The 15,103-nt window shown below is 24.7% G+C and overlaps 1 protein-coding gene across 1 annotated transcript in view; it reads right to left on the reverse strand.

The window, feature by feature from the left end:
• The window catches only part of LOC145836581 (uncharacterized), a 38,815-nt gene extending 25,732 nt beyond the window's left edge, over positions 1 to 13,083 (reverse strand). Inside the window, exons 1-24 of the mRNA XM_082944375.1 lie at positions 12,974 to 13,083; positions 11,915 to 12,026; positions 11,652 to 11,746; positions 11,215 to 11,345; positions 10,858 to 10,914; positions 10,470 to 10,528; positions 9,321 to 10,263; positions 9,036 to 9,200; positions 8,815 to 8,894; positions 8,435 to 8,545; positions 7,949 to 8,102; positions 6,563 to 6,742; positions 6,212 to 6,378; positions 5,811 to 5,962; positions 5,526 to 5,577; positions 5,031 to 5,096; positions 4,378 to 4,554; positions 3,176 to 3,244; positions 2,897 to 3,004; positions 2,556 to 2,633; positions 2,271 to 2,402; positions 1,847 to 1,965; positions 572 to 662; positions 89 to 249 (exon numbers count right to left, since the gene is read on the reverse strand). Coding sequence (XP_082800501.1) covers positions 89 to 249; positions 572 to 662; positions 1,847 to 1,965; positions 2,271 to 2,402; positions 2,556 to 2,633; positions 2,897 to 3,004; positions 3,176 to 3,244; positions 4,378 to 4,554; positions 5,031 to 5,096; positions 5,526 to 5,577; positions 5,811 to 5,962; positions 6,212 to 6,378; positions 6,563 to 6,742; positions 7,949 to 8,102; positions 8,435 to 8,545; positions 8,815 to 8,894; positions 9,036 to 9,200; positions 9,321 to 10,263; positions 10,470 to 10,528; positions 10,858 to 10,914; positions 11,215 to 11,345; positions 11,652 to 11,746; positions 11,915 to 12,026; positions 12,974 to 13,083 — 3,569 coding nt within the window. The remainder of the gene's footprint in view (positions 1 to 88; positions 250 to 571; positions 663 to 1,846; positions 1,966 to 2,270; positions 2,403 to 2,555; positions 2,634 to 2,896; positions 3,005 to 3,175; positions 3,245 to 4,377; positions 4,555 to 5,030; positions 5,097 to 5,525; positions 5,578 to 5,810; positions 5,963 to 6,211; positions 6,379 to 6,562; positions 6,743 to 7,948; positions 8,103 to 8,434; positions 8,546 to 8,814; positions 8,895 to 9,035; positions 9,201 to 9,320; positions 10,264 to 10,469; positions 10,529 to 10,857; positions 10,915 to 11,214; positions 11,346 to 11,651; positions 11,747 to 11,914; positions 12,027 to 12,973) is intronic.
• Between the last annotated feature and the right edge of the window lie 2,020 nt (positions 13,084 to 15,103).

Here is a 15,103-nt window from a genome sequence, read left to right on the forward strand (position 1 = left end):
TTCAGCCAAAATTTTCTATTAATGTTTGTCATCTTTTTTATCTCTAAATTTACTATTTTAAAATAAATAACTAAATAAAAACAAAAACCCAAAATTATCTGTTCCGATCTTTACTTTTTCTATATCTGTAAAATATTTTTTATTTTTACTTGACCAACAAGTACATTCAAAACAATCTAAGTAATAAACCTGACTTCGAAAGACTATTTTTGGAAGTCTTACTTGGTGAAATGTAAACTTCTGTTTCTTCTATAAAAATAATAAAAATATTAGTTTACCTTAAGTGTAATTTGGACAATAAAGTTTTTTTTTCTAATAAATACTTAGCTTAGAAATTAAAAAAAAATTTCAACTTTTAACCTGCAAAACTTTAAACTTATAAAGATATTTTTTTGTAAGTTGAAAAACAGTATCTCAAATACTTAAAAGTCATTAAAAATTAATTGCTTTTTCTTGTATATTTTAAATTTAAATGTATAAAAAACAAACTAAGGTACTTAAGATGCAACGCAAATTATCTTGCTATAAATTTAAAAATAATAGGTGTTATTTATAGAAATATCTTTTAAACCTTGTTCTTTTGTAAAGCTATATTCTTCTGCCCAATTGTTATAACTTGTATTCGGATATGTAATGTCCTCAGATTTGTTTGGAAAAGAAACCTTGATTTTTAATTAGCATATTTGCTCGTATAAATAAATATATATAATTTTTAGTTAAAACAATAATTTTACTACAAAAATTTCGATACTATAGATACTTATGACCAAATTTAATTGTTTTTTAAATACTTAATGGTTTTTTTTATGCTAAAATTTACCTTTGTAATATTTTTACTAACTGAAATTTTTGATTTTCCTAGTCGACCTCTTATTCCAGCTGCATTTAATTCTTTAAAAATCTCATTGATGTCTCTACTCTGAAAACGGTAATGGATAGTAACAAAAAAAAAACTATTGAAAATAGTAAGCTTTAATGTTTATTTAGTTTATTTTTTTTTATGTCGTTAAACTTAAATGGTTTTGTTTTGATTATTGAATAATATGAGATTATTGGTATAAGTTTATGGTAGACTTTATCGTGATAATTATCAAAATTTTGCAAACATATAGCTAACACAAACGAGCTGTTTGAAATTAAAGTAAATTTAGAACTTTAAAACTGAAGTTTTTAACTAATTTATAGGAATTACTTTTAACATAAAACAAAAATGTAATTTTCAAAATTGCTAACTTCTCTTTGAATTTCAAGCCTGTTTTCCTTAGAAAAACTTCTTATAGAAAAATTTCTTGAAGATCGGCTGCAGTTACTCGAGACAACTGAAGCTTCGTCAGAAAATAAGCTCTTTTTTGGCAATTCCTTTTTTAAATTAATATAGGTACTTTGACTTTAAATGCTAGTCATTGAAACTTTAGTTTACGAGCATTAAACCAAACAGAAACAGTATTGTAACCTTACAGTCATATATACATATATATATTAGTTTGTGAAAAAAATACTTTATAAGTTTAATACAAAATGTTATACTTCAAAAGCTTGTTTTAATCGCTGTTCTAATCTAATTAAAAACTTATTAATTTTTTTAATATCGATTTTAATTTAAACCTTTAGAAACTAATTTTTTGCAAAAACAACTAAATTTGTGCTGAAAGCTTAAAGATTACATAGCAAACTAACCGCTACTTCAGGTTTCTTTATGCAAGTAGAAGAACTTAAACTAAAATCGGAATTTCTTTCAAGTACGACTACTTTTGGAATTGTAAGTGACTTTCTTTTGTTTAACTATTGTTATAACATTATTACTTATTACAAATATTAATATAAAAAATTAATTCCAATTCAATACCACGCGATTTTTAACAAAAACAAAATTACTTGATTGTTTATTGAGTTATTCTCTAACTTCACTCTAACTTTTCCATGCCTACTGTCATCAGAACAAGAACAAACTTGCTCTATCTCTTTCTAAAACAAGAAATTAGTAAAATGGTTTTCTATGTGTATTAAGTATACAACAAGCTCATTGTTTTTTCACGAGTTATGGAAAAATCTTACATTTAAATTATTAGTAAAAAATGTTTTAAATACGTCTAATTAGTTTAAATTCCTAGCAAGTATGCCTTGTAAACTTTTTTTTTCTTAACTATTTTTGCTTGACCTACAGAAATATGCTGCTTTACCCTAATCATTCAAAAATATTTATTTTCCTGAATAACTAGAAGATTTTCTTGTAAATGAAAATGTTAATGAGATTTGCTTGTCATTTTTACCTTTTCACCGCTGTACGGCGCCTCATTGACGAGATCAATGTACGATTCTGAGGTTTTGCTTGTTGAAGTAGTAATCGCTTCTGGTTTGTAATGATAATCTAGACCTGCACTATTCCTACCCCAATCATCAAACTAAAAAAGTGTATTACTGTTTCTACAACATTAAACTGGACTTGCACAAACTTTTTACTTAGATTTACTTTGACGTAATCTTAGTTATGATACACCTACTTAGAAACTTTTGAAAGTGATTATTTAAAGGATGGTTACAAATTTCACACTAACAATAGAAACTTGTCTTGATACAGAAGAACGTTTTGACTTCGCATCTGTATAATCATTAGCTAATGTTTTTTCTTTAACCTATTAAAAAAATAGTTGTTTAAACGTTAACATAAAACATACATACATGTGACTAATGTATTTATGTTTTATGTATTTAAGAAAAGTTATAATTTAATTTTTATTTAGTTTTTTTATAACATGAATATAGATTTTGGTAAACTTTTCAATATAAAATATACAGATATAAAAGTTTAATTCTTTACTTTAAACTCTTTTCGCAGTTACAAAACTATATCAATATATTTTCTAATTTAGTAAGTTCATAAACTTATAAAATTAACCTTTTCATCTATAGTATTATACTTGATTTTGATGTTTTCTTCAGAACTTTCAGAAGAGTCGGAGTCAGACTTTGAAGAGCAACTTGACGTTTTCATCCAATTTTCAACCTAGTTAAAGCTAAGTTAAGTGAAAGACAAAACGATGTTTATGTTAAAGAAGAGAAAATATCTAAATAGTGGTTATTCAATTGTAAAATGTTTTAGTAATTATAGATTTATCAGCTTTAATAAAGGTTTTAATTTAAGGTAGTTGTCACAAACTCAAAATCAAAACACTACTTTTTCTTGTGGATGAATGTTTGAAATTTGCTTCAATGCTGCTTCGTGACCACTCAAACTTTCATTATCCTTTAAGTTTATGTAGTTATAGTTAAAATTTCAAATATATGTAGTCAAAGTTCTAAATGTATTTGTAGAGTTTTCTTTGAATATTATAGCTTAAAAATTTAACTCAAAACTCATATGCTAAACCTTATCAAGAAAAATTAACTTTTGATTATATATTTTTCCATGTAGGAAGATATTTCTTAAGTGATATTCTTTTTTCAAAAGTGTTGTTATTAAAATATTGTAAATGCTTCAAAATCTAATTTCAAAAAGTTTGCAAAAGTACTTGCTTAAAAATATTGCAGTTTTGACCATCATAAATATTAGTCTAAAGCAGGGTTTTTCAGACTCCATTTTATAAACGTCCTCTTAGCGGTAAATTAAAAACAATTGCAAATATTTTTCTAATACTCGTTACTAGTTAATCTTCGTTACTAGTTAATTACCCATTTATTTTATGGCATGCTTACGAGTTTACGCCCCCTGATAACTAAAAAAGGCGTTATTGCCTACTTTCGGAAAGCCTTGTCTAAAAGATTAGAAAGATATCCAAATGTTATCTTAAGAAAACAATAACAAAATTGATAATTGTTATACTATAGAGTTTGATTTTGCTATACAGCTTGCCTGGCTAACTGTAAAGTCTTTTACACACTCAAAACTGTAAAACGAGGGTTTAAAACTTTTATGAACATTAAGTATAAGTTCAATTTTTTTTTTTTATTGCTATATAAAACTTTGTTGTATTGTTTTTAAGAGTCTCGATTGCAAAATAAAAATTTAGTAAGTATATAAATTACAGTATGTACTATTTGATTTGAATTTTACATTTATGCTAAAAATACAAAAAAGATGAGTGGTAGAGCTGAATTGAAATAAAACAATTAAGTATAAGGTCCTAAGACAAAATATTTTTAACGGTTATTTTTTTCGTTCAACAAACAACGTTATAAAATTAATTTTAAACATGTTTTCATATCCATAGACTTTCTTAAACATACAAAGTTTTCTTACATTCTACTTAGGAAAAGTCTTTAAAAGTACTTTTGAGTAGAATGGTTTATAAAAAGAACTAACTCAGATAACTAATACAAAAACATAAATGTGGTTATCTATATAGATTCTACAGTAATATTTAAATACGCGTTTTAAACCTTGATTTTGTTGTTAGACCCATGTGAACTGGTACTTAAGTTTTGCTTGATAATGTACTTCTCAAATAAGTCTAAAGAATTTCTTCTACTTTTTCGTGCACTTTCACTATCTGGTTCTTTCATCGCTTTGTTGATAAAATGACCCTTACGTTCTGGTCTTACTTTTGAGTTCCATTTCTTTAAATTTTACACTACCAAACTCGCGTAAATTAGAATAATAAGTTTAAGATAAACTTAATTTAAAAATAAATAAAAAGATTAATATTGAACAGAAGTTAACCTTTTGAAAACAACTTTATACGTGTTAAGAAAACAATTCTATCTATAAAAAAATCTAAGTACTTGTTAAGCTGATTTATATTTAACTAAAAAAAAAAATATACGATTAAAGAGTTAAATAAAATATTGCATAAGACTTTTGTTACTTTAAAAACATACTATGCATGCTTATAGTAATTATCTAAACTAGGTAATTTAGCAAAAAAAATTAGCTTATAGCTTTAATTTATTAGATTATCTAAGTTACTTTTATACAAGAAGTTAGTTGAAGAATGAAAATATTTTTTAATTAACTAAACTAAACTAGTTATTTTTCTTTATCAATAGTGCTTTGCTTATAGTAATTTTAGAAAATAAAAATAAAACTAGCTTACCCGTATAGTGACGGGTTTGTTCATCTTTTTGTCCTCGCCAGTCTTGCTTTGTTTAATTACTTCTTCCTTAAAGTATTTTACAAAACATATCTAAAACTTTTGATTTTTTTAGTCGATATAACGTAAAATTTGATTTTTTAAATTAATAACTTTAAATATTTTCAACAAATTAGAACTCTAGGTTATCATAATCTAAAGACTAACATTAAGAAGATTTTTTTTTAATTTACAGTAAGCTATTTTTTTTAGTTGTAAGGAATAAAAATTAAGGATGCTTCAACATTATCAATTTATATAAAATTGTTAAAAAACCATTTGTTGAAAAATTCCACTGTAAAAGGTCAATTAAAAATATTTCGTGTTTATTTTCGTTTTAATTAGCAGAAGACATTTTGTTTAAAAATTTAAATACAAGATATTTAATCGTTTTTTGCCTAATTTTTTTAATCACCAACTAGTATCAAATAATGGTAAGCAATACACAACAATTCTAACAGTGAGGTTTTTGTTTAACTTTTCTTCGATGACTTCTTTTGTTGTTTGCTTTCTAAAGTAATTATTATTTAGAATTAGCAAAACTTATTAAGATTTACCAGGTTTTAAAAGCGATAAAAAATACAAGTATATGACTCAAAAAAATTACTTCAGTTTAAGATTTTTCTTATTGCAGCTACTAGAAACTTTATATTATATGTTTTGTTTCATGTGAAACATTCAGTAATATAAGTTAATGTAAATTTTCAAATATGATAGAAAATTTACGTTTTTTTTTGCTAAAACCTTTCTAAATCCGAATTAGATGAGATGCTTGATGAATAGCTGCTTTCTTTGTTACTTTCGCTCGAAGTACTTTCTTTACTATCAATTAATGTTGAACTAGATTTCAAACCATCGTATGCAGAAGGTATACCAACATGTGGAAAGAATTTTGCCTATTGTAAAAATTTATAAAGTGTTAAAGTTATTCTAAAACAAGTAGTAAAAACTTAAGTTTATTGAAAAGCTAGTGTCTAGTAAAAACCAACAATTTAACTAGCATCTCATCTAGCTTGTTGAATATTGTTTTCTAAATGCTTAAATTTTATTTAACATATATAAATTTCTGTACTCTTTTAAACACTTTGAAAATAAGGATTTTTAGCCAAGAGATTTGTTCTTATTGTTAGTTTAAAAAAACGAACAGAAGAGCTTGGTCGACCATTGTAAGTTTTTTGTATATCCCAGTTGTCTTCTATATAATCGGCATGTGTCCCGGATGAAGAAGAGCTTGAATATAGATCGTTTTGCGTCAAGTTAACATCCGTGTTAAATTCGACCAAGTTTTCTTCATTTATTTTACTCGTTCCTGCTTTAAATTTAATTTCAAGCTTTTTCTTATTTGTGCGAAGCTATGTATTGAAATAAACCTTGTTTTATTAAAAATTACAAGCTTAAAATTTACACAAAAAAACATAATTAAAAATGAGAAGATTTATTAAACATAAATAAAAATACTTATACATGCTTTAAAATTTTTAATACAAAATATACACCATTCAAGTAGCCACTGAAGATTGACTCAATTTCAGCTTGGGCTCTGGTCTGATCTTTTGTGTGGATACCGCTGTTACCTTCAACTGTTCTCATGCTACTCGTTCTCATACTGCTATTTCTAGAAGTATTATCCTTACGAACAATTGAAGCTCTAAATTGTGGCTTTAAACTTTGTTCACCTGAAAATAAATTAATACTTAAAGAAACAATTTTAAGCTTTTGTTTAAAAAAAAAGTAGTTTTTTACACAGTGCTCAGCAGCCTTATACGAGGAACGGGCGATATTTACTGAAAAAGTTCTTTGCAGCATATATACATTTATAAAGGTAAGAAATAAATTTACCGCCATCTCACAACTAAAAAAAGCGCTTAACTGTAAGCTTTTATTATAAATTTGTCCTTGATAAGTCATTAAACTGTAACTGTGATTTATGACTCGGTTACCAAAAGGTTTTTTCGTTAATCAGATCTGTAAATAAAACTTTTCGAGCGCTTTTTTTGTCGTTCAATAAACAATATAAAAAATAATTTTTTCTTTAATAGTCTATTTTGACTTTTATAGTCTTTTAGCAAAAAAGTTTTGCTTGACTGGCCGCAGTTTAATTACCCCTGTTATCACAGTTAATTTTGTACAATTTATGCTTTTTGAAATACTTTGTTTTAAATTAAACAACAGCTAATTTGTTTTAAAACAAAAACATTATTGTTAGAAAAATAAGATGCTGAATTGTTGTCATGTCAGTTTATACTGTTTTAGTAAATAGCTTTTATGTTAACGCTGTTTGGTTAAACAAATTAACAACAAAAGAAGATTTTAAAAGTTATAACAAATTTAACCTGTTGCATGCTTATTTTAACTTATAAGTTTTTTTTAAATACTTAAACGTATTTGTATTGTGTTATGGTATTTTTCATATAATTTACAAAAATGTTCAATTAACATTTTCTCACTCTTTTAATTCTATCAAAGCTTTTATTTATTTTTCATTGTACTCATACTAAAAAAGTGTAGCTTTATTGTGTATAAAAACCACGTAGACTCAAATAGAAGGCGTTGACTGTTTAAAAATTTATTGAGGAAAATGATTTATAATATCAAAATATGTTTTAGATATTTATCAGCTGCACAAAATATGAAAGGAATATTTCCAGGAATTTAAACTTAACCAATTATTAACAAAGACCTGTATATGCTATAAATTTTAAATTTTTAAGTATTTAGTAATTTTTGGATTTTAAATAATTTTTCATTGACATAGTATTAAGCTTAAACCTTTATGTTTAAAGAATTAAGTTCGGCAACACTATTTATGTTGTATGTATGATTTATATACGTATTATATGTGTAATTTGTATATTGGATGTGTTTAGATTTTTTAAACATACTTAAATCTTCCCAAGAAGCAAACGAAGAATTCCTTTTCACAACTATTTCAGGCTTTGATGAGCTAAAAGATAGTTTTTTCTCTACAGTATTTTCTTGCTTTGACGAGTTTATAGATGAGTTAGCCATTCGTTCTTCCAATGTTTTACCTTCTGGCTGAATGTTAAAAACTACATAATATAATTCAAGTAAAAGATAAGGTTTTTGTTCATAGTTAAAATTTTAAATAATTTAATTAAAGCGAAATAGTATTTAGTTTACATAGAATTAAAACACTTTCGTAGTTACAAAAACATATTTTTTCTTAAACAGTTTAAAAGTTAATTGTTTTAATATTGGTAAGAACTTCTAATTAATAATAGTTAGAGTAGTAGCTACCATGTAATTATAATATAATGTATTTGTAGAAAATATTATTTTAATGCTAACTTTAAGAAAATGAAAAAGATAATATATGAATTTTATGATGTTTTAGAAACAAGTCTAACATCTGTAAGTGTTTTTATTATTTGTTCGATGATGTTTTGTTTCTGGTCTCTAAGATACCTAGACATTATCTCTTCATTACCTTCTAATTCAGCTTCAGATTTTTGTTGAGACTGTTTTAAAATAATTATCATAACAAAAAATTTAGAATTTAAAAATGTTATATGATAAGATTTCTATTAAAATTCAAATATATTTTGACTATTTTTTTATTAAAAGTGATTTTAGAAAAAAAAAAACCGAAAGTCAAATAAAATTAGATATAAAACGTTAGCAAGTTTAATTTTTTTATGCGACAAACTAAACAAAAGAGGTTAGCTTTGTCGTAAAATGGTTGCTTTAAAATCCCAGGGTATTTGTAAACTACGTCAATTGATCTCACTTTAACGTTGTTTGCTTGTAAATATTTTTCGAAAACATCTCTAGCTATTTGGTAAGCTTGCTTTCTTTGTGCTTCTTTTACTAAAATATTATATAACCCTTTCAACAAATAAGTATTTATTAGAAACTAAATTCAAGAAATGCAAATAATTACTTTTACTAAAGTAAATAGTCAACATTTTATTATAGTTTTAAAGTAAACTATTTATAAAAATTACTAACACTCTTCTAACTTTGGTGTTAAAATGCTATTTATAGTTTTTTCAACATCCTTTATCGACTCATTTTCAAAACTAAGTAAATTAAGAGGTTTATTATTTTCTATGGTAATTTCTTTTTTAATATTGAAATCTTCTATGTTTTTGTCAGTTGTAGCATATCCAGTTTCTATTTAAAAAGTTTTATACTTTAAACGAAATAACTCATTTAAAAACACACATACGCTTTACTAAAACTTAAGTTCAACAGTTAAAACAGAAGCTTATTTGCCAAATATGTATTAGTAACCTGCAGATACTTCCGTAAGTTCATTTTCTGCACAACTTGAATGTTCATCTTTATCTTTTTTGTCGTTGTTTTTGTTACTAACTTTTACTGATTTTTCTGATGACGAACTTGAGCTTGATTGTTTATCTTTAATTTCTATTACATCAGTTTTTACGTTAACTCCATTGTAACTAAGACTTAATGATTTTTCCGATGACGATCTTGAGTGTGATTGGTTATGGTCGTTCTGAGCATGAACTTTATCATCATTTAAAGTTTTTGAATCATTTTTTTCTCTATTTTCAGTTTCGTTTGTTTTTGGTACTACAAGTTTTTCTGAGGATAAGCTTCGTTTTGATTGAATATTTGCAATATTAGTGCTACTATTTTTAGCATTAATTTTATCGTCAGTTTGTCTTTCTGAAGTATTAAATTCTGCATTTATACATTTTACATCAATTTCATTTTTATTTAGTTGGTCAGACTGTAATAAAGACGCATCTAACTTAATTTGTTTATCTTCGACTTTTATTAAAACATTTTCAAACTTATTTTCATTTTCTTTACCGAAGTCTTTTACTTTTATGATGTCACCTTTAACTTTAATTTTATCATTGGTTAAGTTTTGCAAACTTACTGAAGACGAACTTGAACTTGAACTAAAACTTTCGCTTGTTTCAGACTTATGTTCTTCTGAAAAAACTTCGTAATTTTGTTCTACGTTGTTGTCGCTAGTAATTCCATTGAAACTAAATAACTCAATATGAGATTTGGCCAATTCTTTTATTTCTTCTGTGCTGATTTCAGTTTCGTCTGCAGAAAACGATGGGCCATTTACAGGGTTGATTCTAATTTTTGGTGTGTTTCGGGTAAAAGCTTTGTTCTTTTCAGACATTTGTAAGTTGTTTTGTTCGAATATTCGAATTTTTTTCTTGACTGATTCTCGTTGTATTTCGTTTGTTATCTTAAAATTAAAGATAAATTTTCATATTAGTTTTTTTAATTAACTAGAATAAAGCATACAGTAGTATTTTAAATTAGTTTGAATTATTTATAACTTAACGCTCTTAATATAAAAGCTTTGTAAAGATGTATTTTTTCTTTTAAAAGTAAGTGTTAAATAAGCTTCTTTTTTTCATTAAAAGTATTACAAAAATATTTTAAGCTAACAGTATAGTTTGATTTGTCGCTAAGACTCGAAACGCTTTCATTAGTTGTAGAACTTGAATCTAGAACCAATAAGATATTATCAGAAACATCTTTGTTTATATTTTTTCAACTTATATATAAAAAACTTTAGAAATTGAATAAATATAGCTATCGAAAAAAAGTATTAGTTTATACAAGAAAAAAGTTTGATTTAAAATTTGCATAGTTTACTATAAAAGAAAATTGTTTTAATAAAATAAATTTGTACTCTTCATGTTTAAATAACTTTTGTTGTTAATGAATACAACTCAAATAAGTTAGAAAATAAAAATATTATTGATAGTAAGTTTTTGCGTTTAAAAAACTATAAAACTTTTCAACTTCAACTAGTAGATAAAAAATTACTTACCACTTGAACTTAGTTCGTGACTTTCATTTAAAGATAATGACATTACGCTCCGGCTTACTGTAGTTTTATTTAAAATAAATTAGCATTAGAAAACAACTCATTTGATACTATATGCTTTGTTAAAAAAAAGAACTCAAAGTAATATAACCAACTAGTTTATTTTGTGATAATTTGTAAATTAAAATATATTAAAAAACATTAAAACGATTACAAAATACTATTTAACAACTATTTAAACAAATGTTTAGTATTTGATTATCAGACAAAAATGTCAACGTTTAAAAACTAAAGATTATCATTGCTAAAAGACTGATTCTAGTAATAAATCTGAGCATGGTTACAAATACAAAAACGAACGTTCTGAGTTTGTTTCCAGTTGCATCATTGTTTCTTTGTGAAGCTGCCTGACTATCTTTGCTCCTGCGTGCCTTCTAAACTTTCCGGTTGTTTGTTTTTGAAACCATTGATTTGTTTCAACTTGAAGAGCACTGAAATAAATAGGCTGATGAGTAAGTATTTATTTGTAGTTTTATTAAAAAGATAAAAATACATTCGATACATTCACTAAAAGTATGTATGATACATAATATAAGCTTACTAAAACGTTTTCAAACTATGATTGTAAATAAGTCTTGTTATTTTTTGTTAATTTGTTATTGTTAACAATAAAAATAAGTAATGTACCTCTATAATACTAAGTTAATTTAAGAATGTTAAATTTCAGAAAAATAATAGTTTAACTATTTTTAAGTCAAATAGTAATTTAAATTTACGAGCGTGGTTATAAAACTCACTAGGCATTACATATCTTACAAGTCCGCCCATTATATGTTATCATCGAACAATCATTCGATTTGCACACTGAATATCCACAATTTGAACAAATTTCCTTTAATTGAGTTTTAATATTTTTTAGTAGAGAAAGCAATGAAAATTTTAACTTTATCTACCTAGAAGTTTTAATAATTTAAGTACAATTTATTATCAGCTAAGCATCCGAACAATTTTATTTTTCTTACAATTGTAATTAAAGTAATTATAACAATAGTTTCCTTACTTTAGTTCGAATTAGCCATATAAACTTCTTTCCGCACATGTTGCAGGTATCAGATAGATTAGGTGCGTCCCCATCTTTCGGCTTTGTTGGTTTAAAATCGTGCTGGACTCTCCTGTTAAATTTTTTCTATTTCACATAGGTATAAATGAAAAATTTCTAAATTTATACACTAATAAATGCTTAAAAGTAGTCACTGCTTTAAACATCTTAATTATTAAGATTGACTAACAATTTATTTTGATAGTACACCGCTGTCTAGCAAAACAAAAACAAATACTTAAGATAGATAAAACGCTTTAATTTGTTTAATAGTGTTGCAATCTTCACCTGCGATCTTCAAAACTAATTTATCTTCAATTTTTAGTACTGAACTTCATTGGATTTAGTTCAATTTAGTAATCGTGATGTGATTATCTTTTAATCTTGCTTAAAACGCGTAATTTTGTACACATTAAAGTATAGAAAATAAATTTAGTTAATCTTCAATCGATCTCTAATTTCTTTTTTTTTAGAAAACAAACCAAATAAGTTATTTCAATATATATTCAATTTAACTTTAGGCTGTTTTATAGCGCAAACATATGTGCTGTTTGTTTTTTGGGAGTTGCAAATATTTAGACGTAATACGTCAACTTTTTAAATATTTTCTACAAGTTCTTAAAACACAATTACTTCAATACGACTAAAACTTACGACTTCAATTCAAGTTAAAAGCACTACAACAGCTTTTGAAAATATTAATATTTTTATTGTTTTCTAGCAGTCAATAAAAGAATTAATACATAAAGTATTATGTAATTATACTATACTCAAATCTAACTACAATATACTATTTATAAATTTTAACTTCAAAATAATGGAGTACTCCATTTTTAAAACTCGTGGTGGTCTCACGAGTTAGTCTCACGAAAAAATAAAAATAAAAAAGCTTACAAATGTTATAAAGTTTTTATTAACCAAAACTAAAATTTCAAAAAGAAATAACTATTTATAATTTATAAAGATTTGTTTGTGAAATGAATAAAAATCTAAGTATATTTAAAGAAAATAATTTCTTACTCGACTCGTTGTTTTTCTTTATTTCTTAAGTTATAATCTCTTTGGATAACTTCGAGAACTCTTTTCTTTTCTTCTGTTGACAATGTGTCTAACTCAACCTTTTTCCCCATTTTAATTCTTTTTTAAATTAGTTAAATTAACATGAGTTTAAAAATATAAATTATTTATTAATTGTGTTTTCTGCAAGAAAAATTTGCATAAGTGAATTATAAGTGAATTTGAATCATAAGTGAAGAAATTAAACGGACATTAAACACCAACTCAGTTCAAAATTTAGTTTCTGAAAATAAACCATCGTCTATGAACTTGAATATCAAAACCAACAATATTTGTTTACGCTTTTTTCTTTACTTGAGAAAAACTTTAGTGCTCTCGCATCTTAGCACAATTAAAAGGTCTAGAATTTGAAAAGCAAACAGTTTTTAAACTTTATCCTTTTAACAACAAATTAGCGCATATGTAACACTATTTGCTTAATTTAGTTTAAACTATACTCAGTAAAAGTAATTTTTAATAATTTTCAAATGTTTAGAACTTTTCTAAACTTTTTCCAGTACGATTAATGCATATTTTGAAAAATAAGTCATAAAAAATTATTAACTGCACAATGCCCATGAATTAATATGGTACGTAAGTATTAATATTTTTTTGTATTTAACTTTTTTTTAAGCTTTACATATGCTTTCAAAATTTGAATCTGTCTGAGTTAACAAAGCAACTTCTACTAATAACGACTAAATTATGCAAAAATAAAATTATAGTAAGAAAAAAATATATTCAAAAGTAAATACTTTGTAATTATTGATAACTAACTAAGTCTAAAGTTTAAAGTTAAAAAAAATTAAAACATTTGAGTACTAAAACAACTAAAAAGTTTTCTCTTAAAATAACATAGGCGTAGTATAGTTCTGGTCAACTAACGAAAGTACTTTAGTTTTGAGTGAATTTTTATATTTTCTATTTAAGAATCTTTTTAATTTTTCTGAAATATTTTATTTTTAATATATTTAATAAAAAACCTAGGCTAACAATATAAAATTATCTATAAGTATAAAAGTTTGTACTGTTACAATAGTGTACTGAAAATCTGTTTGGATATTTATTTGTATTTAACAGTCTAAACAGTTTTCTACTAATCTTAAAAGTTTAGTTGAAGCTAAGAGTATAGACTAAAATAAATAACTACTTTAAGTAAAGCATTTTAGTAGAAAAAAAACAGTGATTTTACGAGTAGGATTAGTAAAATTTTTGTAAGCAGTATTCAAGTAGGTGACAAATTGAACGTATGGCTTAGTTAGAAATAAACAATTTCTAGGAAAATTTTGCTAAAATATAAAACATGCACATCAAGTTTTTTGCAATGCATGTTCATCCTGTGAAGTATAGACAGAAAGTTAAAAAAATTTTTAAAGAAAATAAGTTTTGATTATGCTGTTATAAATTTACTTTAGATTTTAAACTCAAATAATTTATCTATTTGGAAATTTTTAACTTCTTAAATGGTTTGTACGAAATAGTAAAACACAAAATTGTGGAATAAATAAATAAAAAGAATATTTAAAAAAAATAATTAACTTATTTTAATGTACGAAATTAAAATACAATTTTAATGTATTATAAAATGGTATCCATACCGTACTTTAATTTGTTATACTGTTACTAAATTACCAAAATTTTGTTAAGCTATATGACGTTGTTATTTTATATTTCAGTTTAGTCTTATTTATTCTTTGTTATAAATAAATATGCTTTACTTAAATTTTACTTATATAAAAATTTTTTTCCAAGGTTCACTTATAAGCTTATAATAATCTATAACTAGGTTAGTTTCATGAAATATAGTGTGTTCAATCAATTATTTTTTCTTTTATTTTTGTGCTGTTGATTTTTTTTTCACTTTTTTTTGTCCCATTTATTTTCTTTACTGAAAAAGTAAGAAAATCAGTGACTTAAAAATCATATCAAAGACAGTTTTATATTTATTATTTTTATTTATAATTTTAAAAATTTCTTATGCTAAAAGTCCTAAAAATGAAACATTGTCAAAAATTAACCTTTCAATTGTGGTCATATTTAATTTATTGTGTCAAGTAAAGATAAGTTAGTCTTATTGGCTACACATAAAAACAA

This window comes from Thalia democratica, chromosome 5, assembly GCF_965202585.1.
Source record: "Thalia democratica chromosome 5, ktThaDemo2.hap1.1, whole genome shotgun sequence".
Taxonomy (NCBI): Eukaryota; Metazoa; Chordata; class Thaliacea; order Salpida; family Salpidae; genus Thalia; species Thalia democratica.